The sequence below is a fragment of the Takifugu flavidus genome, chromosome 6 (genome assembly GCF_003711565.1).
Source record: "Takifugu flavidus isolate HTHZ2018 chromosome 6, ASM371156v2, whole genome shotgun sequence".
In the NCBI taxonomy this organism is placed as follows: Eukaryota; Metazoa; Chordata; class Actinopteri; order Tetraodontiformes; family Tetraodontidae; genus Takifugu; species Takifugu flavidus.
In genome coordinates, this window is record NC_079525.1 from 1,252,625 (window position 1) to 1,278,553 (window position 25,929).

At 51.3% G+C, this 25,929-nt stretch overlaps 1 protein-coding gene across 1 annotated transcript in view; it reads right to left on the reverse strand.

The window, feature by feature from the left end:
- Window positions 1-25,929, reverse strand: part of xylt1 (xylosyltransferase I) — a 47,830-nt gene that overhangs the window by 9,708 nt on the left and 12,193 nt on the right. The window contains exons 2-8 of the mRNA XM_057036239.1: window positions 12,461-13,028; window positions 8,825-8,997; window positions 8,131-8,333; window positions 5,173-5,253; window positions 4,219-4,435; window positions 3,919-4,095; window positions 562-827 (exon numbers count right to left, since the gene is read on the reverse strand). Coding sequence (XP_056892219.1) covers window positions 562-827; window positions 3,919-4,095; window positions 4,219-4,435; window positions 5,173-5,253; window positions 8,131-8,333; window positions 8,825-8,997; window positions 12,461-13,028 — 1,685 coding nt within the window. The remainder of the gene's footprint in view (window positions 1-561; window positions 828-3,918; window positions 4,096-4,218; window positions 4,436-5,172; window positions 5,254-8,130; window positions 8,334-8,824; window positions 8,998-12,460; window positions 13,029-25,929) is intronic.

Genomic DNA, 25,929 nt, shown 5'->3' on the forward strand with positions numbered 1-25,929 from the left:
AATCACTAGCTTGATTTCTTAAAAACTTCCCAGTGGAAACAGACGGAGACGGGGAGCTTCCGCGTCAAGCAAACAAATTAGAAGTGATTTATGAACAATTATTGTTGTCTTGTTCCTTCTGGATTACTGAATTTACCTTCAAACACCATTTGCCAGCCTCTGCTTGTTGCCACGGATGATTGAAAGTGTGTTTTTACTTAGGCTAGATTATTGAGGTAAGTGTGCATCGCGGGGTTGCTGCTAGGCTTCTCAACCGCATGAAGGCTTCATTTACCCATTGAAGATGAAAAGATCTTCCACATGGTGTGTGTGTGTGTGTGTGGAAGAGCTCTGCCATTCATACATTTCCACTAATAACGCGCTGGTTTGAGAGCACTTGTAGCAGCCATTTAGCCTCATCGTGTCAGGGACAAACTGGCAGAGCGGTATCCTGTTACAAAATGAAGAGAATTACCTGGAGCTCTTCATTGTTCTAGAAGACGTAAAGCCAGACAAAAAGGGTTCTGAGAGGGGTTTGATGGCGTGCTGTTGCGGGGGCGCCGATTTGTCCGCAAACCTCACCTGCAGCTGTGGTCCTTCGGATTCCCCTGCAGAGAGGCGGCGGCTCTGGCCAGACCCAGCCGAGAGAAGGAGTGGTAGTAGGTGAGGCGGGTGTCGGACAGGCTGGCCACGCCGTCTGGCTCGTCGTAGACGTTCTCCCAGTACGAGCTGAGGCCCGGCGTTCCCTTGGGGAAAGGTCCATACAGGTAGCTGTCCAGCTGGTTGACGATCTCCTGGTTCACGCTGGCTTCGAACTTCCTGGCGAAGAAGGTGGGCCGCACTGTTTGCTGGGGGGCAGGGAAAGGACGGGAGGGGGATAGAGGAGCGAGGCGGGGGAGGGGGGGGAGAGATAAAGAAGAAAAGAGATTAGGAAGCCGCGGTGGATCGGGATGGCAGGGGAATAATCGCGTGGCGTTAGATGTGTGTTGAAATGATGTGTGGGAAGAGAAATATAGTCGAGGTGCTGGAAGGGAGCAGAGAAATGGAGGTGAACAGGCGACCGGACGCAGCCCATTTTTAGATCAAGGCCACAAAATAAAGGTGATTAGGAAAACTTCAGTTAGCAGTGACGCCTTCTCGCCAACGTTACGACGTTACCAGACCTGCCACGCCTCGGCCAGCAACTAATATATCTCCTGTAAATATCAAACATACTGGGATTAACCCACCGCACCCCAGGAAGCATTTATCCAGCGCCTCAGGAAAAGGCGGGAATCTCAGATGCAGGACTGGGAGTCAGAGATTAAGGAAAAGTCAAGGAGAAGATAAATTACCCTCTGAGTGCGATCTCCCAAAGTTAATCACATCACAGCTCAGCTGATGAAAGGATTCAGGGTTCATTGGTGGAGCATCTGTGGACAACGGTGTCAGACTGCTTCATTACAGCAACGGTAATCGATAGTCGCGGCTGAGGCTCGCCTCCAGGAAGGGGAAAAAGACGCACCGCACGTCTTTGAGAGCCCAAAATGAGAGCTCACCCTGGGCTGCCCCTTGTCTGTGTGTAGCCAGCCACTCATCACCTGCTTTTCTCAACCCCTGCCTCGACTCCCTGCCTCCGTCTGGCCTCCTCTGCTCTGGCTCTGCCGCACTATGGCTTGAGGGCAAATCGTGGACTCTGCCGCCTCCGCAGCTCGGCTCTCAGACAAAGGCGTCCATTCAGTCAGACTCCTGACGCCGTCAGCCTCGAACACCTCGGTGCTACCAGCTCAAAAAAGCTGTGGCAAAACCCCTTTGACGACAGAGCTCAAGATCAGGTTTGAAACGATATCGATGCAGCATGGATGGATGTGAAAAATGATTTCTTAAGCCTACAAAAGCCAGCTGAGCTAAAACGGCCCGAACTTTTGGGCCGATTCAACTTTGAAGTTGTTTTCTACACTGAATTGAAATCGAAATGTTTTTTGCAGGTATCATTTGCTAACAAAGCTCACTTTAAGTTGTTTCTCAAGGTAACATAGAGGAATTTTATATGCTGCCACCTGGCTTCAGGGTCAGGTTTGCGTTTTCCTCCAGTCACATAACTAGACACTCTTCAAAATAGTCTTTTTCTGGTCTGGACCTGGGTGCAACTGCAGCCTTCACACATCCTAAATCAGCCACACAGATGGGGGAAACAGTCTGAGGTTCAGCTAAAAAAAGGTGCGAAAGTGCCCAGAGTTTTTGCTTTGGTTTGACTATTTTTTTAGGAAGACTGAGATGGTTTGACCCTGTCTTTGAGGACACGTTGCAACCGTGGTGAAGAACGTCCAAACCAATGGAAGCTTTGTGGAAATATTGGATCGCTTATTCTGCTTATGGTGGACCACAACACAACTAGAAGCGCCCCCAACAGACGGCACTGCTGCTACATCGCTAAATGCTAACAAAGCAGCCAAACCACTGGCATCCGTCTCAGGACAGCACTGTCCAAGCATCCCCCTGTGGGGAGAGACGGACAGCAGCACCTTGGGCCACTCGGCTTATCTGCAAACCAAACAGCAGCCTACTTTAGCCGTGCGTATCTTCCTCGATGCCCTGCTTCAAAGAGAACCTCGGATTGTGGAGTATTAAGTCCTATTAATACGGCAGCCCGGATTTGCTGCTTTTGGAAAAGCTGCTTTGTTCCCATGGTTGGACTTTACTGATACTGGGGTGCCAAGCAGACCCTGCGGAGGAGCCAAGGACCTGTGGTAACGTGTGGGCACGGCGCTGTCGCAGTCCGAGGCCAGACGGGAGGCGGAGCGGTCCGGGGGGGGGGGGGGCGCGAGGCTGTGGTGACGGGCCGAGCTGGTGCGCGTCAGCGGAGACCGGCCGAGTCGCTCGGAGGACGTGACTTGAAGTGGTGTTTAAGTGTGGCGCTTTTTACTTCTTAGGAGGACATAAAAGTCAAAGTGCGATAGCGACGCTCTGGGGGCTCCTGCAGCCATCGCCGCTCATTTGCTTTGATTTTCAGAAGCGGACTCGCTCTCTTCGCTCCCTCACACTCAAGGCAGAGGCGATCTAATTACTATTAATATCCCTCCCCCTTTCATGGCGCCGCTGATCGAGGCCCAATTTTTGCACGTATTGATTGTGGGGCGCTGAGGCCCGTGAGGACAGACCTTGGGGGGGGAGTTTAGAGACTGGCTCCGCTGATTTCCCCAGACATGCCAGCCAGCGTCCTCTTCCAGAGATGTTTTACTGGCATCTGTTTGTACGTTTGTGTCTCGGCTTTGTTCCTGGAGCGCAGCAAATTTCAGTTTCTCCTGCAGGCACTTTATTCTGGTTCTAAAAAGAAACCTTGTGCTCACAGTTGACCGTCTCATCTCCTCAGATTGACTCACTTTGGGGAAGTCTGAGCTCGCTGCTATATGGCGGGGCCACGAAGGTCGGGGACGCTGTGGAATACGCAAAACCAGCTGATATTGTGACGGAGCGTCGAGCCAGCGTCCCTCGGCTCGACGCTCTGTCACAGCGCCGATGTGCCAGAGTGGTTTTTCTGGGCTTCAACATGAATACGATCAATGCAGCAGTCGCTGGAGAGAAGCTAACTAAGAGCAAATAGTAGGAGGATGGGTCAATAAACATGTTTTCTACTCTGAGATCTTCTCTCCGCCCGCCCGAATCGTTCAGCGCTCTCATACGTTTTTACTTTAAATGTCAAATATTTTATTCATTATCCGATAAGCTCTCAGCCACTTAGGAAAATCCTACTGCCTATAACTCACTTGGTTGCACGTTCTGTTGTATTTATTAGCTATTAGCTAAACTTACTTCATTTTTCTTTTAAACACATGATTTGCTAAAAGAAAAACACGAAAAGGTGGGAAAAAGCAGATAATGGTGATGACTGTTGCATGCTGGCAAACCGGGCCGCTGTTGCCATGGCAGCACGGGCTCTTCGCGGCCGCATTGTGTTACCTGGAAGCGGTGAAAGTCCACCGGCTTGAAGTCGTTAGGGGAGCATCCGCACCAGTCCACGATGTGCTTGTACTGACACTTGCAGCCCAGTTTGCGGTTCCAGTTGGTGATGCGCAGGTTGTTGTCCACCATGCTCTCACAGTGGGCGCTGTTCTCCAGCACGGTGTGGAAGAACGACTGACGGGGAAACAGGAAGGGACGGGGGGGGGAGAAACAAAATTCAGAAAGTTGGATTGATTTTTTCGCCCCTGTCCCAACCGTGGCGCAGGGGTGGAGAGCGTCGCTCATCGTGTTAGTCACCTCAGCCGGCAGCAGCGTGTAGGCGTAGAAGCGCTTCATGTTGGCCACCAAGTCGTCCTGGGAGCTGATGACGTAATCCACAAACACGCGGTTCAGGAGGAACCAGTCGGAGCCGCCGTCCACCGAGACGCCTTCCGGGATTTTACGGTCGCCCAGCCTCCACATGTGGGTGTCGCACTCAAAGAAGAGGCGGTCCAGACCCTGCTTCCGGATGAACCTGCAGGAACAGGCGGGGCTGTTAGCGCTCGTAGGAAAAATCAAGGTGTTCGTCATGGGTTCGACTCTCTTTAATTCCCCTAAAAATGTTCCATCTTCATTTAAATGCTGCTGGTGCTTTATTTATTAGCATTTCTGAGACCCTACACTGATCACGAAAGACCAAAATTGAGTAATCTAACATTCAAACGAGGATCTTTTCTCAAGACGCGACACTAAAAGAACCTTTAGTTCGGCTGACTGTTGCGCCAGAACAAACATGTTTTCCGTTGCCGTGGAGCAGAGTTCGTTAGCCGCCTCTTGACCTCCCGTCGTTTGCACTTGTCACGACGCGCTTTCATCAACACCGGCGTGAGCGACACCCCGCATGCATAATGGATGGTGCTACTCCTGCGAACATATCGAGTGTCAGATGGAAGGAGTCAAGCTCGGGTCAGCCGGGTCAGCCTGTTCTATCTGGGAGGAGGAACGCCGGAGCCGCTGGCCTCATTTCCCCGTTCGCCCAAAAAAGCGTCGCTGTGATTCCGAAAATGTAGCGAGGAAAATAAAAGCAGCGCCGCGCTGTCAGACACACGGGTCGGGGTACGTCAATGGTCTTCTGGCAGCAGCCTACCTAGAAGCTGAATTATTGATCCACAGATGGAAGCTAATTGTGCACGTATAGGTGCTGCGGGAGATAATCGCAGGCGGAGTGACGCAGATGGGTCTGAAATGATGTCTGAAAAAGGCGCCTCTCACCTGGCGTTGTCCCTGCCGTGCGACTTGATGAAGTTCATCTTCCTGTATTTGGACAGGAAGGCCACCAGCTGGTTGTTGGTCCTGAAACGGAGGCAAAAGACTCAACGACATTGATTTTCTTCTTCCTTCTTAATGCAGAAACGGCGACGGGATCAAAGACACTTGAGAAACGCCTCCAGAGACGGGGACGCACAGAATAAACTCCTCTCTCCCATTTAACCACGAGGACCGACACGACTGAGGTCCCAGCCGTGCGTGTCTGGGACGTCTCATCTCAAAACGTCTCATTTAACCGTTTAAACTTCACATGTGCTCGTTCACATCGGCCGACGTCGTCTTTAAAACACGGCTGGGCGACTGTTCGCGGGCGTTGCCGTGACAACGTGCATGAGCCAGAGTTTTTGGGGTCAAGTGTCATCGGATCCGGTGGAACCGCCCTTCCTAGACACACTTATCTCCACACACACCACACACACACACACACACACACCACACACACACACACACCACACACACACACACACCCACTACAACACACACCCAACACAACACAGGCAAAAACAAAAGCTGCTCCAATGAAAGCCCTCGGCTCGGCCAGGTCGGCGGCTCCAATGGTCCGTCTGTGGTGGAGCCTTTCGCCACGGCTCCGCTCGCCTTTCTAAAGAAGCGGAAAGACTCTTGAAAACCTCCAGAATCAGTGGGCGGGGGAGGGAAAAGTGCATATTAATGTCATTTTCTCTTGGGGGAGCAATTTCACAGCCTGGAGGGCTTATCTTAGGGGGTCCTGAGCCAGAAAGCCTAACTGATGATGTGCTGCACGGACACATGCACTCCTCCGCCTTCCCTTCACACACACACACACACACACACACACACACACACACACACACACACACACACACACACGCACACACAGACACACACACATGCACACCAATGCTGGGTCTCTACTAGTGATCGCAGTATACACACATGCTGATTGTTGCTGGCATTCAGACGTGCAGGCGCACACACACACACACACACACACACACACACACACACACACACACACACACACACACACACACACACACACACAGAGCAAGGGGAATTTGTGTCAAGCCCCAGATTTGCCACCTGAGTGGTCACCTCGTCCGCTGGGTCTAGTTTGCTCACTGTCAGCCCCGTGGCTGTGCTGTCTCACTGGTGCGCCTGCACACATGCAGTCACACACACACACACACACACACACACAACACACACACACACACACACACAGACACATACACACACACAGATGCACACGTGCCCTGCTGGGAGCTGCAGCCACACCTGATGGCTGAAAAGGAACGTCTGTTCAACAGGAGAGCCAATTAAGCTTCATCATTACTCCAGTGTTGCGTTTTCCTGGTTAAATCGGTTTTCTAACAAGGACTTCACCGTCCGTTTTAAAATTCAATGTCACGCAGGTTAGGAACTCACACACTCGCTGCGGCTATAACGCACACACGGTGCAGCCTGACTTAACGTCCTGGGGATTTCGTTTTTGTTTTGTTGAGGGGGTTTTGAACGGCATTTTCAAATGTACCGTTCACTCGCCTCAGGTTCTATTGCCTCATCTTCCCCACAAATGTAAGTGACACCTATCAGTAACAGATACCTGCTAAAATAGGACAAACGGCGACAGATGACAGAGCGCAGGATAAGAAGATATGACGCCCGCAGCCAGTTATCATCTCGCCAGGCTTCTAAAGGCCGCCGCAAAGTCTATAAAAGGTGTTTTAAAGGGGAAAAAGAGGTAAAGAGAGCGTGGAGACTGTAGATAAAAGCTGGGAAACAGAGCTGTACTCTGGCAAAGCAAGCGTGTAACACACACACCCGGTGTATCGCCCCTGGACACGCAGCCCCTCTGCTGGTGTGAAAGGGCTCTGGGTTTGCTTTTGAGAGTCATCCATGCAGCAGGACAGACATTATCAGGGAATTAGAGGGAAAATAATGCCTGTCTCCAGCCGCACTGATAACAGCAGCAGCAGTGGGGGGTGGGGGGTGGGGGGAACCCCTGTACCTTTTTGGGTTTTTTATTGCCGTCGCAGGGGGAAAAACAAGGACACGGTGGAAAATTCTGTTCAGCTCAGTAAGTACTCTGACTACAGACGTGATATCCAAGCTGTTGTTTTAAAGACACTTAAATAAGTGAATAAACAAGAAGGCAAGTTCCATATCTAATATTACGCCCTAATCACCCGACGCTGCCTCGTTCCTTCACACCTTAACGCTTATTCTGCGTCCTTTTCCTCCTCCTCTCATCCTTCTCCTGCCTCATTCTCTTCATTGCTCCGTAATTTTCCAACAGATGGTGCCTAGAACCGCTCCTCTTCCCTCGTTTCGCTAGAATATCAAGGGAACGAGAGGCTGAGGAACATGTGCATACATACATAATGACTTGAAAGAAGGGAGAAGAAGTCACCAAAACCTACCAATTCTTCCCATCTTTGGGCTTTTAAAAAAAAATTTTTTTAATCATTTATTATTTTTTATTTATTGATTTATTGAGAGAGGACTTTGAGACTGTAGAGAATCCAAAAGGCGTGGGCAGTCAATATGTATTGACCCTGAGCAATTAAACTGTAATCAGTTGACCATGTAACCCATTCACCGCAGTGGCAGCGAGGAGCCAGGCGCTTGGAGGAGAAGGTATTAAGGAATAATGTTTAGGGAAAGCAGAAGGTCTACTTCATTGATCTGTTTGCTGTGGAGTGGCTCTTTATTTAAAGCTCGCAGTTAACCACAGGAGCCGGGACCAGCGCGTATTGAATTCCCCGTCCACGGCACCTGCCCCGGTGACAGCAAGCGTCACCTAAATTAGATGCTCGCCAAAGCACCTCACTCCATTTCCTTACGGGACAATTCATTATCCAAGATGTCCTCCGCTCCCGTCAGTCAACCCGCTCCCCCTGCCCGATCCGTCTTTATTACCTGATGGGGTAGTCGGCCGCGCTGAGGTTGATGAAGAAATCCCAGCTCCAGTCCCTCATGGCCAGCAGGTCAGCCATGCTGCGGAGGTACATGGTCAGCAGACTGGCCCCGCCCCAGATGGTGGCCATGCGCCAGGGCGTCACTCGCACATTCGGATAAAGCGCAGCCAACGCCTGCACCTGTCTGTGCAGGTAGTTCGAGCGCTGAAAACCCAGAAAAGACAAAACTCTTGTCAGATCTTTACACATTGATGGCATTCATTTGAAGCTGTAATCTGTCACAGCAGGGGTCAGAGTGATATGGAATATTCAGCTTCTTAATCACATGAGATTTTCTATATTTTACAGTATGAGTAACTGAGGTCATTTCTGTGAATTAGCATTGGCGTGAGTCCTGCAGTTTGCTCTTCCTGTGTGTCCTGCAGACTTTCCATCATCTGTCCACGTCATAAGATCTCCGTGAACTCTGTGGAATTCGGAACGCTCCAGGGGAAAGTTTGGTTTCAGGGGAAAAAGGTTTTCCTTCCCGTATAATTGCAGTGGAAATGCTGACGGGTTTTTCCGGAATGGCGGTGGAAAAGGACAAGGGCCGAGAGTGTCCCCCCCCCATACACTCGCCTTCAAAATGCTGCTTCAAGCCGAATAAATAACCATTTTTTCATATATTTATTGTACCACATGTGACTTCCGCTCACCTGGTCGACGTGTATGTAGTAGTAGTGTGACGTGTGGTAGATGGCTTTGAAGAGGCGCTGGAACTGGCGGGACGCTCGTCCGTGGATGGCGAGGACAAACGCGATGCGGACGGGTTTTGCCGGGAAGCTCTCGGCGGAGTCCTCGTCCCACTGCACGTTGGCGTTGGCTTTACCTGAACAGTGGGATAAGAATACACGAGTGAGTAAAAAGCACGCAACCGCTCCGATTTAACTCCCGCACTGATTCATTAGTCAGTAATCAGCCGTTGTTTGATTAGCCAATCAAATTTGTGATGCGGCACAATCGGCGCGCTTGTTTAAATATCCATGAATTGCCGAGACAAAAGTCAGTAACATAATTATTAATTACGATTAAATGTTATATTATACTATAACTGGAAATGGCTACCAACTAAGGTTGCTAGGCAACAGGATGGTGTGATTGTGATTCATAATGATTAGCTATGATGTCACAGGCCGCGGGTTATACGGGCTCCTTAAAACATGCATGCATGCATTTACCCAGCTGGGTAAAGCTGGACGCAGAACCGACCGGAACATCCGTCCTGAAATACGACCGACGCATTAGACAGATGAATGTGGACATAAAAGTCGTAAAGGTATTTCATCCCTGCTGACAGAGCCACAAACACGGGGCTTACCCACCCCTGCTGCTCCGTGATTGAATTGGACCTTCGACAATTTCCAGGCCGACACGACAGAGACTGTAACTACTATCTCCAGTCAGACAGGAATCCTATAAGCCATTTCTGTGGGGACTTCGGGGCGGAGCAGGGTTTGACAATGTGCCATTATTTCTCTCAAACCCAACTCCCCGAAGAGGCCTTGGATTTCACACAGCCCACAACAACAAGCAGAGAGCGTAAACACGGTCCGGGCTGCGCTCTGCCGAGCTGCAGTCAAATTAAATAATTCCAGCGGTCCCCCTGAGAGCCACCGGTCACCCCGCTCTGCCGCTACGTGGTTCTAGGTCCCCTATCTGCTCCAAAACAAACAGACTTTGAATCAATTCTGCACAGCCGGGTCCGTGTTCGCGATGCAGGGCGTGCTACCTTTCCCACTGCTTATTTTCCTGCGAGTCCCCCGAGGTAGCGTGTCCTCAACTACGTCCCGTTCTCTGTCCCCTGCCCTCAAATTCCTTAAAATCCGAGCCTTGGCGTTGCGGCGTATTGCCTGTAAGCTGTCAGCTGTGAGGCGGCTTTGCCCCTCTGTTAAACAAATTCATTTAAACGAAGGGGGAGATGTCTGACGCGGCTTTGGTGGAAGCTTGACCGCAGTATCGGGGTTAACGACACGCCGCCTCGCCTCCAATCGGGCCCCCATTGGCTGTGCCTCCCGTCGGTCCTCGTACTGATGGCTCACAGGCGTGCACACGCGCGTGTGCGAGTGTGTGTGGGAAAGCTTACGGGGGTGAAATGCGCTGTAGGTTGGATCAGATTGAACAGTAATTGGCGGCCGGTTAAGAACATTCGCCGACTTGCTTTGCACAGGGATAATTGGCCGGTGGCGTCACAGGGCGGCGTGAGACGCCAGAGCCGAACTAATGAGCGCGGCTGCGTGGGAGAACGCCATTGTCAGTTCTGGAGAGCGGGTACGGTCATCAGCACCGACAAGCTTTAGGAAGGTTGTTTTTCATAGAAGGAGCAGAGGAACAGAGGTTTCTACATTTCCTGCTGTCACAAAGTTAGTTTCTGTTGTTGAAAAGCAGAGAAGCGCGTCAGTTGTGGAGATATTGGCTGTAAATCCTACAGATTCCATAGATTCTGTCTTGATGTATGCTTCCTGGTGCCAAACAGCGGCCTATGGAAACACCCACATCAACGAAACCCAACCAATGAATACTGCGCGGATGAAGCGGTCCGTTAAAAACAAACAGTTTTCCCGTTGAGAGCAGAATTACTCCAATAATTTGCAGCCTTATCAAAGTTGTGGCTTCTTCCTGTTATATCACGATGGGATTTGGGCTTCGTATTAAAAATGGATGTGGCATTTTCTACTTTTAAAATGTCCCCCGTGGATATTCGGCGTCAGGAGACAAGCAGCGGGGGGCCACCGGTGCTGCTCCGTAATGAAAGAACTGGAAAATTTTCATCAAGTTGATGCTTTCCCTCCGGCAGGCCGCCGGCAAAACACCGGATTTTCTGACTGCAGGTACAAAAACCTGACTGGCAGATGTGGGATACGACACTTATGGCTTAAACGTTCATTTACGATAGAACTTATCCAAATGTGTCGGCTCTCACCGCAACGTTGTTTACCTTTGGGTTTAGCATTCAGGCCTTACAGGGAGGCAAAGAGATTGAAAGTGTGTCTTGTATATCCGATAATGCGCGTCGCTAACACAATCGCTAACGTTGCTGAGGCCTCAAGGACAAAATACCAATCAAATCAAATTGGCCAATTTTCTGGTAACGAGGTTAGGACTTGAGCTGAGGTGGCGGACGAGAAAAAGCATGATTGGTGGCTGCGCGGGGAGACGGAGAGTACAAAAGAAAAAGTGATTTAATTTAGTTGGCGCGTTGTTGCGGCCGAGCCGTCGGGGAAAAGCCCCCCTTTCAATTTCTTTGTCTGCTTTGATCAAATTGTCATTTTGAGGAGGTGCGCGCGTCGCTCGGTGAGATGACAGGCGCTGAGGTGACAAATGGCGCCCGTGCTCCGGGGAGGCAGCGTGCACAGATGTTGAGGAGTCACGTGACACCTCCTCGAGTTGCAGGAGCTGGAACAAGTGTGGGGAAGGTGAGTGACTGGAACCAGGAGGGATGGAGGGTTTCCCTGCTCCTTCGGCCCTTCATGTGCTGATGCTGAGGCAGCGCTAATGGACTATAGATGCCTGCAAACTTTTACTCTGTGTGTGTGTGTGTGTGTGTGTGTGTGTGTGTGTGTGTGTGTGTGTGTGGAATAGAGAGCTTAGCCTGTGTTCTGTGGCCAATCTGGCAAAAACAAATGAAAATTGCATTCTAATTTGGAAAGAACACAAGCAGCGCCCCCATTTTCTCCATCAATTTACTCCACCAATAACACAGAAAAGAGAGAAAGACCATATTTTTCTGTGATGGAAAATGCAATCGCCAGAACAGAAAACATTTTCCCATGTTCCGAAGCCCGACCGGCCGGACTCCTCCTGACTTGGCGGATATTACATTTATTTTCGCTGCGGACAAAATAATACAGAGCAGAGCGTAGGAGGAAATAATGATGAAAAATGAAATGTCTATTTGTAAGAGTAGAGACAGAGCGGCGGTACTTCATAATGGTTTATCCTGCAGTTCCAGCAGAACATTCGACTCGAGCGGTTTATTTACTTAAGCTGAATGTGTAATTAAAAATGGTTTTGGTGCTGAGCCCTGTCCAAATCACCAGGTGCTGCTTAACTACAAGAATGCAGATTAGTCTTATTACGCGGGCGAGTGTTCGAACTTTCTGAGTGACAAAGCCATGTGTGCATGTAAAGACCAGAAAAGGGATTCGAGAGCACATTTAGAGACCAGGGCAAAGTTCAATAGTTTGACTGGGGGTGGAACTGGCCCCCGAGGTCTCTAACGCGTCACAATGTTTGCACACAGTTGTGAATAAACTCAGATAATCAAGCTAATCGGGGCTAGCTGTGCTCCTCACCTTCCAGAGGGCAGTAGCGCGTCACCTTCTCCGGCATCAGCTGCCCCTCCTTGTGTCGGCAGAACACCTCGGCGATCTGCTGCCGGCACTCTTTGCTCTTGGCCCGGGCCAGAGCCGAGATGGCTTCCTTGCCGCTGATCTCGCACTTGGGCGGCTGGTCGTAGCTCACCTCCAGCAGCGCGGCGGTGGCCTGCCTCCTGTGGGGGTGCTGGTGTCTGTGCTGCGACTGGGTCTGCTGGGCCCACGACGCGCGCTCCTGCTGCCTGGGAAAGTCCGGATGGGAAGCGTTGTTTCCGAGCGCCAGCGGCTGGTGGCCCAGAGGCAGCACTTCGTTCGAGCTGCGTTCCCGACCTGGGGAGTTCTCCCGCCAGGCCCGCTGGGAGTAGGCCTTCTCCTGCAGGTGCTCCCGCTGCTGCTTGCTGCTCCCGGCCCCCACGGACTGGCGCTGAGGCTGAGAGCGAGCCCCAAAGTTACTGTTGTCTATGTTCTCAAAGTCTTTGGGCACGGAGTTCTCGTTGTTGCTGTCCACTTTGTTTTTTTCCTTGGGACGGTGGGAGTAATATCCATCCTGAGGAAGAGACACAGGGAGAAACCGGTAAATGGAGCAAAGGAGAGCCGGAACCGAGACGAAAAACAAACTGCGCGAGCATCCGACGTATCGGTTGTCAGAGAAACAATCAATGTGACACCTGCGAGCGGTCAGCGCTGCAGTGAACCACCAGGCATGAAATGAAATAGCAAGGTATCGAGCGTGAGCGCGACGCGGTGCAACCCGATAGGGGTGATGTAGGGTTGAGGGTTCCGCCGTTCTGCCGCCATCATCAGATTAGACCCGGTTTCAATTAAAATCTCCCTCAAATGGGCCCAGCGCTCCGTAAACAGATTACGAAGGAGGGATAAAGGGCCGGTCTGTGACTATGAGACTGGCTGTGAGTTGTTTATGAGTGTTTTCACTTCCTCTTTCAGCCAAGTCACGCGAGAATATGAAGAAGAATCTAGCGGCGCGGCATTTTTTTTGGAAGGCCTTGTAAGCAATGTTGGTCTGCGAATGTGAGATAGTGTGTGTGTGTGTGTTTGTGCGTCTGAATGTACAATTACCCCATCATTCCAGCAGGATAGGCTGAAAGCTAATGGAGAGCAGGAAGAGGAGAGGAGGGCGATGACTGAGAGTGGGGAGGAGAGCGAGGCAGCGGAGCGCTGACACGCGGCATGAATCCCGCTCCGCTGGCGAGGTGAAAATGCGCCGCGATGCATCAAAGAGACGGAGAAAGCTGTTGCACACCTTGGGAAGAGGTGCGGGGCGAGAAGTGAAAGGGAGCAAAATGTCAAAAAAGAGAGCAGGTGGGGGGTGGGGGGGTGGCGGCGCCGCACAACAGAGATCCCTGAAGTGTTTCTCCATTTACAAGAGGCAGAAGAGCGAGAGCGTCTGAGGCTAAGTGCAGTATGAGGTGTGTGAGACAGCAGGAAGCCGCAGCGAGCGGGGGCGCTCCAGAAAAATGCCTCTCCGAGCACGTTATCGGCCCATCGTCTCCACTCCCTGAAAACGCCTTGTTCCCGCACAATTACGGCGCCGGCTAGGTGACACATTTTCACACCCGGGGAGAGACGGGAGGCGAGGGCGATGTCATGGAAGCCAAAACAACAAACAACAAACTGTGAAAACACAAGATGAGAAATATCCTCCCTGTCAGCCTCTTTTTACCGCCTCCTCGGCAGAGTTCGCCCTCTCCGCTCTCCTCCTCCCACACTCCCCCGTCCTGGGCCCGTCTTGTCCTTTTCAGTCAGATTGGACAATATTTCTTCTTTATTCACAGACAACATAAAGGGTGTCCCTGCACACAGGAAGTGGCTGTTCTGCCATTTAAATCACACAATAATAAACACGGTCACACAGCGTCTCTGAGGTGAACCAAGGCGGACCCTCTGAGCCGCGGCTCGCCTTTAATTGTTTCACCTTCCCGTGCGCTCCTGTCGCTCAAAGCCTCCTCCTCCTCCTCCTCCTCTTCCTCCCCTCCACGTCTCCGTGTTTAAACAACGTGCTGCCTGAATAGCAGAACCTGCTAATCCTGCCTGTAACGGCTGCTTAGACCGGTGATCGCCCAAAAAGAAATCCCTCCATGCCGAGTTTCAAAGCGAACGCTTTAGAACGCTAATCCACGCGGATGTTTGCAAGGGTGAGATGACGGTAATGGCGGGGGCCACCGCATGGATCCACGGCTTTACCATCCTGGAGGGGTGGAAAGAGGTAAGGGAAGGGAGAAGCTGCACACTTGGATGCTCACTGCGACGGAAAAGACGGAAAAACTCGCTTCAAATGGAAAAACAACACCGTCCAAATTGATTGCGACCAAATATGGCGGCGTTTCCTGCAAACTTATGTTCGGCGAAGGTATCAGCCATTTTACAGACGGCTCCGAGACAATATTTATGGAGACGGAGCAATCAGCGGCGCCACGCTGAAACAGCTCTGCGGATAACGAGGCTCAGAAGGTGACACCGATCGACCGATATGTCGCACTAATTAATCAGAGGAACAGATTTCCGAGTCAACAACCGACCTGAGACAGAACTAATGAGTCACTATCGGGTGAAACGCAACAAAGTGCTCATGTGTGAAACCTGCACAAAGAGACAGCTTCTTTTTTTTTTTAGCTAGCTCCTGATATTCGGGATTATCTCGGCTGCGGATATATCTCGGCATCCTGCTTCGACTGTTTGATGTGAAGGGGGAAAAAGGGCCGAAAGGATTTATCATCACTCATCAACTGAAGTGAAACCCAGCGGTGTTACTAAGCGGGTAGCAAGGAGGTTCCTCTGAATAAACAATCCTCACACTGTGCTCCCTTCACCCCCCCCCTCCTGTGAGCAAAGGACGGCGGCAGCCGCGCCGCCCTTTAATCCCAGGGACCACACCACGAGCGGGAAGCGGCAGGGTGCGGAATTAATGGCAGCGGCAGCCACTGGTGGATAGAAAGCTGCTGATGGACCTGAGAGCTGCAGTCAGCTATCGATTCTTATGGGGGGGGGGGGGGGGGGGGGGGGGGGTGGGGGGGTGGCGGCGCCGCACAACAGAGATCCCTGAAGTGTTTCTCCATTTACAAGAGGCAGAAGAGCGAGAGCGTCTGAGGCTAAGTGCAGTATGAGGTGTGTGAGACAGCAGGAAGCCGCAGCGAGCGGGGGCGCTCCAGAAAAATGCCTCTCCGAGCACGTTATCGGCCCATCGTCTCCACTCCCTGAAAACGCCTTGTTCCCGCACAATTACGGCGCCGGCTAGGTGACACATTTTCACACCCGGGGAGAGACGGGAGGCGAGGGCGATGTCATGGAAGCCAAAACAACAAACAACAAACTGTGAAAACACAAGATGAGAAATATCCTCCCTGTCAGCCTCTTTTTACCGCCTCCTCGGCAGAGTTCGCCCTCTCCGCTCTCCTCCTTCCACACTCCCCCGTCCTGGGCCCGTCTTGTCCTTTTCAGTCAGATTGGACAATATTTCTTCTTTATTCACAGACAACATAAAGGGTGTCCCTGCACACAGGAAGTGGCTGTTCTGCCATTTAAATCACACAATAATAAACACGGTCACACAGCGTCTCTGAGGTGAACCAAGGCGGACCCTCTGAGCCGCGGCTCGCCTTTAATTGTTTCACCTTCCCGTGCGCTCCTGTCGCTCAAAGCCTCCTCCTCCTCCTCCTCTTCCTCCCCTCCACGTCTCCGTGTTTAAACAACGTGCTGCCTGAATAGCAGAACCTGCTAATCCTGCCTGTAACGGCTGCTTAGACCGGTGATCGCCCAAAAAGAAATCCCTCCATGCCGAGTTTCAAAGCGAACGCTTTAGAACGCTAATCCACGCGGATGTTTGCAAGGGTGAGATGACGGTAATGGCGGGGGCCACCGCATGGATCCACGGCTTTACCATCCTGGAGGGGTGGAAAGAGGTAAGGGAAGGGAGAAGCTGCACACTTGGATGCTCGCTGCGACGGAAAAGACGGAAAAACTCGCTTCAAATGGAAAAACAACACCGTCCAAATTGATTGCGACCAAATATGGCGGCGTTTCCTGCAAACTTATGTTCGGCGAAGGTATCAGCCATTTTACAGACGGCTCCGAGACAATATTTATGGAGACGGAGCAATCAGCGGCGCCACGCTGAAACAGCTCTGCGGATAACGAGGCTCAGAAGGTGACACCGATCGACCGATATGTCGCACTAATTAATCAGAGGAACAGATTTCCGAGTCAACAACCGACCTGAGACAGAACTAATGAGTCACTATCGGGTGAAACGCAACAAAGTGCTCATGTGTGAAACCTGCACAAAGAGACAGCTTCTTTTTTTTTTTAGCTAGCTCCTGATATTCGGGATTATCTGGGCTGCGGATATATCTCGGCATCCTGCTTCGACTGTTTGATGTGAAGGGGGAAAAAGGGCCGAAAGGATTTATCATCACTCATCAACTGAAGTGAAACCCAGCGGTGTTACTAAGCGGGTAGCAAGGAGGTTCCTCTGAATAAACAATCCTCACACTGTGCTCCCTTCACCCCCCCCCTCCTGTGAGCAAAGGACGGCGGCAGCCGCGCCGCCCTTTAATCCCAGGGACCACACCACGAGCGGGAAGCGGCAGGGTGCGGAATTAATGGCAGCGGCAGCCACTGGTGGATAGAAAGCTGCTGATGGACCTGAGAGCTGCAGTCAGCTATCGATTCTTATGGGGGGGGGGGGGGGGGGGGGGATTGTGTTGCACGTGGGGGCACATATATGGAGCTGTACATTAAAGAAACTGCGGCGAGGAGTCCCAACACCCCCCCGGGGGAGCCGTTTAGTCCATTCCTCACGAGAGCTGGCCTTTTCCACTTTCCTCATTTTCTTTGCCACGGGAGAAAATATTTCACCTCTCTTTCTCACACACACACACACACACACACACACACACACACACACACACACACAACACACACACACACACACACACACACACACACACACACACACATATACGTATTCTCAGCATCAAATCCCCCATGTTGCACAGAAAAAAACCCACATATCTCTTCCTCAGCACCTGGCTAGCTTCACCAATCTCCTCCTCCTCCGCCTGCTTCTGCCCCCCCCCCCCCAACCCCCCCGGCCAACGACTCATCTCTCAGCGTGAGAGAGAAAGCAGCTCATGCGCCGGGCTCCCCGCCTCCACCTCCCCACCTCCCTAATGCCATCATTTACTGCTGTGGTCCCTCTGCACACGGGAGGCAGAACTAGGCAGCAACACCGATCAGTTTCAGCTCGCTCCCCTTTTGAAAGACCCCCCCCTCCCCCCACCCCCCCTTCCGAAGGTCGTCCATGCTCAGATAAGCTAAGCTGTCAACACAGGCCACCGCATGGATGGATGTAAAAGGTATACATTTGTTGGGGAAGATAGCAGCGCCGGCGTGCGTGGAGCTGTGGGCCGGGGCGCCTCGGCAGCATGCAGACCAGCTTCTGCTGCCATGTGGCTAACAAGCTCAGATTAATTACCTGGACTGACTCCCTGAGATACCCTGAGCGCTGCGCGGCGTCTGGCGTGACACGGGAGACCGCCGCGCCGGAGGACTTAGTTCCCAGCTGCTCGGGCACCTCAGGATGGAGGAGGAGGAAGGAGTCCGGGTAGATCGGGGACAACTTAAACGCTTAGCGACTTCTTAGAGGTTACTGATCGGAGAGGATCACACAGGCTGGGAACCAGGGGGTATTGTTCTCATCTGGAACCTGTGTGCGACTGTGTGTGTCTGCGTGTGTGTTTGTGTGTCGGCCCCAAAGATATTGTAACGTTCTTTTGGGGACGAATATTTCCTTTGTTGTCGTTTCTTCGCTCCTTTTCTTCCCTTCAATCTCCATCTCTCCCAGCAGCTGAAACAGGTGGATGCCGATCACACAAAGTGTGTGTGTGTGTGTGTGTGTGTACACTTAATGGCAGTTGTGAATGACTTTCTTATGCACAGAAGTTTTCTGCTGTGTGCTTTGCAACGAGCCCAGCAGCCAAAGAGATAAAAAGCTGGTGCGTCTCTTGCTAAATGTCTGGAGGATACAGGCAGAAACTGGGAGAACTGCTCAACAGTCTCCGTTAAACAAATCCTGTGGGGATGTACAGGGGCTAACATGAACAGGAAGTGCTTCTTCTTCTTCTTTGGAATCTCCAGCTAATTGTTTTAGGAGGCAATAGATTTTTTTAACTTGAAGAAGTGCTTTTTTATTAGCTTTGTGAAATTATTATGAGCTTTAGGCTGTGATGACGTCCAATCTGTCTCTGAAACGTCCTTCAGAACTCTCGGAACATGCAGCCGACCTGTTGGCTGCATGTTTCTGCATGACAGGAGGAATCCAGACGGTAACTGTTGGAACCAGAGGAAAGCTCTTTATCCAGCCCTGAGAAGACAGACCCCCCCTTCCTGTCTGAACAAAGAGACACACCTCAGAACTTAAACGTCCAGCTCTGAGCGGATGCTGTTTGTGAGCCGTATCTCACAGGGGCATGAAAAAGCCTTGCCAACCCCCCCCCCCACCCCCCCATGGCACACCTCCCTATTGAGCCATGAAATGACACCCCTATTTAATCAATTGTGAATCATGAAAAATTTGCACAAGAGACTCTTTTTCTTTGCACTTGACAGTGATTGAACTGCACAGCCATGCAATTTCATTCACCATGCCAATGAGGAGAAAAGAGAGTGGGGGCGGGGGCCATGTGGCGCGGAGGGTGTGTGTGTGTGTGTGTGTGAGTCTGTGTGTGAGTGGGTGAGTGTGCGAAGGTGACGTCATGGGTCTCTGCTCAATGGCAGGACAGCACTTCTCGGCATTGAGTTCACATGGTCTGACTGTTGCGGGACCCCCCCAATTTACATATAGGTGTGTGTGTTCCTGTGGGCTCATAATTCTTTCATCTCCATTCATTCGCTCATGTGTTGAGCGCTCCAGAATCCCAACACACAGGGGTGAAATTCCTAGCCAGTAGCTAGTATTACCTTTTTCACATGGTTGTCAGAGGCTTACATAATTGGCCATTGGGGGAGGGGGCGCGTTAGCAACGGCCTGATATGGAAACATTTTACAGGAGCCAGAGCTTAAAAAAAAAAAGGACAAGAGCGGGAGACATCAGGAGGGAGGGAGTGTGGAGAAGAGCAGACGTTAAAGCCCAAGAGAGAAGAGCAGAATGTGGAGAAGAGAAGTAAAACAAGCGAGGGGGTGGGTGGGGGGGGGGGGGGGGGGGGGGGGGGGGGGGGGGGGCGGACCCCCGACAAGAAGGGCCCCTTTCTTTGTCCTGGTGGGAACGGCACGCACGTATGATGTGGGGTCTGCAAACAACATAGCTGAGATTTGGGACGCACCCCGTACAGGGAGGTCACATGAGTCAGCCCCCCCCCCCCCCCCCCCCCCCGCTAAACATCTCTGCATCATCTTCGGGTGATTCAGGGACACACCTCACCAGTGACCATGTGTAAATATTTATATCACAGACATTTTGGTTTCACTTCCACATTATCAGTGGAAATTCAAGCCTCTACTACACACTACTGTGTGTGTGTGTGTGTGTAAATTCTACTAGCAAAATGACATTTCTGCAAAGTGGGGAATTTTAAGCTGGTCCCGATAACATCAAAGGACTTTTTGAGGTTTAAGACGTGATTTCAAGCTGGAGGTTAAAATCGGTTTTAGTTTAGGGTAAAAGTTAACTGAGTGGGGGGGGGGGGGGGTTGTATCTAAGTATATATGAGTATGTGTGTGTGTGTGTTTAATTTAATATGATGAGGAAATAAAAATAGTCCTGTTTTAGGGGAAACACAGTGTAATAATAAAGGTTTAATAAAGGTTTAAATTTGCCCATAAAAGCTCTCAGTTCAGATTTATCAAACGTGGGACTAGATGAAACTAAAAACTCGCGTTTGATGTGTATGTAAATGATCAGTATTCAACTAAATTTACTATCAATGTGAGATACAGAAGAGTAAACGGGGAAAAACAACAGCCTGAACGGGGCCGAAATACTGCTGACGGAGCTCATCGTGCATTAAAGTCATAAAATAATAAACATAATCGGTCTCCCATCAAAGTCCAAACTCACGTCTTGTTCTGTGTTTTTATCTCTGTGATGCAAAAGTAGACTCAGTTTCCCAGTCAGAAGGTCCAGGGGACGTGGGGACACTCGTGGACCCGTGGAGAGTTTAACGTATATATTCGTGATGTCTGGTGAGACATCTTTTACGGCACCATCCTGGAGGTTCTTCCACATTTTACTGCAGGAATTTGGATCCTTGCCCAGTGGATTTGTGACCCCCTCCAGTAGTTTTGGGCCATTTGATGGTCTTTATGTTCTCTTAATGTTGATATGAGTGTACGAGCTCAGCTCGTCCTCTCTCAAAGTCGTTCCCTTTAAACTGAGCGTCGCCAGGTTACGTCATTTGTGGCGCGCCGACCTCGTGCACTCTCGCGTTATAAGCTAGGCTGAATATAAACGTAACCGAAGCAGAAACACAATAATTCTCACGACTACAGAAGTGTGAACGGTCCAGTTGCTGCATTTACATTTGCTTGATGCCTTCCGCGCGACGAGCAGCTAAACATTTGTCTTGAGTATCGTTTTGTAAGCGACTAAAAGCTGAAAGTCACATTATGCAGCCAGATTTGCATTCCAACAACAAATTCCGGGACTAATGGCTTTCCTCCCGCTACGAAAGCTCCTGTGGGACCGCACACCGGGACAAGCCGCTAAACTCCTGTAAAAATCTCTGGCTCCAGCATCACAGAGCCAACGAGTCTCTGGAGGCCCAAAAGTCTTGGGAGGCGTCTGTCTGCTGGAATGACAGAGTGATAAAGATCAGAGGAAAAAAGGGGGAAGAGGTGAAAGTGAAGGTGAGCAGTAAAGCACCTTAACTCGCAATAAAGAGAGGAGAAGCGCGAGATAGGATCTTTCGGACTGCCACTCAGGTCATTAAAGCATCCAACACAGCAGCTCTGGAGGCAGGGGGCAGATTTCTGACTTTGAGCTATTCCCTGGAATAAAAATGTTAGCGTGCGCCGTTCGCTAATGGCTGAGCTCCCAGGATTGAGTTATTGACCAACCGGAACCTGTCCTGGCAATGATCTAGATATAGAACACTGATCTGTGGTCAGTTTAGGGTGCCATCATCATATCATCTAGATATAGAACACTGATCCGTGGTCAGTTTAGGGTGCCATCATCATATCATCTAGATATAGAACACTGATCTGTGGTCAGTTTAGGGTGCCATCATCATATCATCGGCGTCAAAGAACAAGTTGCCACTCCAGGCTACGGCGTTAGTAGTAATGGTATATTGTACAGAGAGAAAGGTAACGAACACAATTGAATAAAACACATACAGTCTAAAATTTACGGTAATCTATGAGTGCATTACTCAAAACGTACTTCATATACCATGTACATCAGCTGTACCAGTTTGACCCGGAACTTAAGGCAAATATAGATTTTTTGTTCATTTCAATTATCTCAGAAATTCAGAATTTCATTCCAAAATGAGTCATTTAAGGGAAATCCTCAACACAGCAACAGTCAGCGGAGAAACTAATAACTAGAGTTGCAACACAATGTAATGTTTAAAGTCGACGACGTAGCCATGTTCTTTAAGCTTTGTTCGTTGGACTGTTGGCAGCCTGGAAACACAAACACCTCATCTCATTAGTAACCTTCCTGCAACATTCCTGCCTCAGAACAGCAGGAATCCCCTCAAAAATCCTGCTGAGCCTTCAGAACCCTGACATCCCGACTCTTCCGTGCCTCCTGCTGCTGCTGCTGGACGGGGCCTCACCCCCATATCCCCTCCCCCACCTGGCTGCCACCAAAGCCTGAAGACCCTGGACTGAGGAAGGAGATATCAGCAACATTTCATTTCCTGCCCTGCAGCGGCGGCGCACGGCGTGCACATCTGGGCCCCAGCGTGCACGAGGACAACGCAGTTGGGGTGTCGATGAGAGGAGAGTAGGGGCAAAGAAAAGCTCGAAGACGTTGAACCGAGGCCACATCTGTGCGCATGTGCGCGCGTTAGCATTTGTGTGTAATTAGCAGCTGTGTGTTGAAAGCGCCTTGCTTGGCTACAGGACGCCGGGGCTCTTCTCCGCCTCCATGTCCTCCTTCATTACCACCCCTCCAACTCGCAACTCGGAGGCACAGATGTTGCGTTCGGCACCGCGCTGCAGTCGCACAGAAGCCGACAGATGTTTCCGCTACGCACGAGCGCGCGTGAACAGATACGCGCTCATGGAAAACTGCGACGCACCAAACCGCCTTGGCCGCTGGCCCCGCGTGGTCTCCGCACACCCACAATATGCTAAGTGCTGGAAGAGGGCTGTAATTTGCAAATGACTTAACCTTTTAATGGAGAAAATATGAGGTTGGGAGCGGCAGCGTCTCCCCAGACATGACGGGAAAATCAGGACGGGAGCCGCGACTTAGCCAGCGTTTCAGTTTACTCGCCAATTACCAAAGAAGTTCAAGTGTCGGCGCGAAATGTCTGGCGCATGTGTGTGTTCGCACACTTGTTGGTGCATTCTTACTTGAGGATGAATGTGTGTGCGCGAGAGAGTGTGTGTGGTTTTCACAACAAGCTGGTGCCAAGGCTTAGCTGATAGGCTAATTAAGCTCACCACAGGGAATAAATGTTTCCTCTCTGCCCGCCATTTGTCACACCTGGCACGGAAATGTCACTGGGAAAAGAAGCACACACACGCGCACACACACACACACACACACACACACACACACACACACAGTAGGCCTGGCAGACACACAGTAGGAGAATCGTTGAGGCACCGGAGCAACCGTGCAAAATGTGGAAGCAAAAAAGGAAAAGAGGCAGACAGACAGAAGAAGAAGAACAGAATAAAGAGAGAGGAGCAGGAGAGGAGAGAGCGTTGACGTTGTCTATGATACGGTGGCCCGGATGGTTCAGCACCAAGGCCTCGTTTGCTCTCTGATGGGCAGATTCATTTGTTGAGCTCTCCCAAAGTGGCGCGGTGAAGTATCAAAACAACAAAATGCTGAGGAGGAAGTGCATAGCAGAGGGGATTGATCACAGATGTTCGGTTCCACGCTGGGATGGATCCTAACCCAACATGTTACCTTGTTTGATTGGTCCCAGCTGCAGCCTGAACCAGCCCTCAGACTCGGATCTAAACCCTGAAATGTAACTGCACTTGTGTGTCCACACCAAAGGACGGTTGGTGGTGGGGGGGGGGGTTCTGAGTCTGAAAACCCAAACTAAAAAAGTGCTAAAATGCTGCTGCACATCCCCGTTTTTGGCTTTCTTAAAAATGGAATCTGCGCTTTTCATCTGCGGTCCTCAGCGAGTCCCAGCGGACTCAGAGCACGTGTGTCGGGCCGTGCGGGAGCTTGGCATTAAGGGTGCCGGGCTTCGCTCTTCTTCTGTGGTTCACGCGTGCCACGTGGTGTTATTTGGAAGGAGCACTTCAAAGCCAAGGAGAATCAAAGAGCTTTGCTAAAGCACGCTGGCACCACGGGTTCAGGCTGCTCCTTCATCTTTGTGGAGCGCCGTCCTTTCATCTGTCTGTTGTTGCCAACATGTCATTTAGTTGGTCTCCACCAGCCGTCCCTCTTCCTCCACCAGCCGTCCCTCTTCCTCCTCCATCCGTCCCTCTTCCTCCACCAGCCGTCCCTCTTCCTCCTCCATCCGTCCCTCTTCCTCCACCAGCCGTCCCTCTTCCTCCTCCATCCGTCCCTCTTCCTCCTCCATCCGTCCCTCTTCCTCCTCCAGCCGTCCCTCGTCCTCCTCCAGCCGTTTTGTTCAGACCTCCCCTTCCCTCCTTGGGGGTGACGCTGCCGTGCACTCCTCTGCTCTAATATATGCGACGTGCATGGCGACAGCACCCGTATGGTCCCATCCAGTACAGCAAGGCAGGAACATGTTGGCCCCATATGAAGCCCCCCCCCAGGGGTGATGTATCTGGGGCAGCTGGTGCGAGCGTGCGAGCGCGATGATCACCGGTGGCTTTCACCGCGCTTCTGTGCCGTAATGATGTGGAAACATTAAGCAGCTTAAGCTGCAAGGTGGGAATATTTGATGAAACAGCTTCGCATCTCCTTTCTTTTTTTTTCCATTCTCATATTTTCCTTTTAAGTGTCCTTGGCCAGGAAGAATGGACTTTTTTCCCCTTTCACCGCAGCAGCCATTCTGGCATGAAATTGTCGGGTAATCGAGGTGTTCCCAGTGGCGCTGACTCACTAAAGGTGCAGTCAAACAGGGCCCCCGTCACCCAGCACAAGCTGTCACATGGGTCCAAGTTCAACCTGACCGGAGCAGGCTCACCTCGCTGTGCCACACAGCTCATCATGACATGGCATGTGCCGTGACGTGCACTCAGGCACCTGCCCTTCTGCTTCTGGACTGCAAATTGCTGCGGAACAGCAAAAGAGGCCGACTGAACTAATCATTCATTCGAAGATTAACTTTCCTTTCTTTCCCTTGACCGCTTTAATCCCTTTCAGGGTCACGGGGAGAATGTTGGAACCTACCCCAGCTCCCTGTAGCCCCCTGTAGCTCCCTGTAGCCCCCTGTAGCTCCCTGTAGCTTCCTGTAGCTCCCTGAAGCTCCCTGTAGCCCTCTGTAGCCCTCTGTAGCCCCCTGTAGCCCTCTGTAGCCCCCTGTAGCTCCCTGTAGCCCCCTGTAGCCCCCTGTAGCTCCCTGTAGCTCCCTGTAGCCTCCTGTAGCCTCCTGTAGCTCCCTGTAGCCTCCTGTAGCTCCCTGTAGCTCCCTGTAGCCCCCTGTAGCCTCCTGTAGCCCCCTGTAGCCTCCTGTAGCCTCCTGTAGCTCCCTGTAGCCCCCTGTATCTCCCTGTAGCTCCCTGTAGCCCCCTGTAGCCTCCTGTAGCTCCCTGTAGCCCCCTGTATCTCCCTGTAGCCCCCTGTAGCCTCCTGTAGCCTCCTGTAGCCCCCTGTAGCCAGTGTCCACTGGCTGAGGTGGTTCTGCAGATTCTAGGGATTTAAAATGACTTCCGCCTTGAACCGCATCCTCGCTGGATATTTCTGTCATGGCTGCTGCCACGGACCCTGTTTCAGCTTTACTTCTACGTGACACCCGAAGCTCCGTCGTTTCTCGCCGCGTGACAGCGCTGCTTTTCTTTTGCCGTCACTCCTCTGCACGCTTTTATATCAGAGAAGCAGCACCTCGCTGTGTTTTTATGAAACGCTAATGTTCCAGGCGGCGGCGATAAAAGAGAGGGGCAGAAATAAGACGGCATTCATGCCCGTGACTCTTAATCTCCCCTCCTCCTGCTCAGCCTAACTGACATTTTCTTAATTTATTCCTCTCAGGATTCCAACGTTTTAATTAGGTCACTTCAAATCTCCTCCCACGCAGCGTTATTCTGAAAAACTTTCTCTTTCTTTTCTTCATTTCTTCATGTTTGTCTTGTGCCTCCGTCATCTCTCATTCTCTCTCTTCTC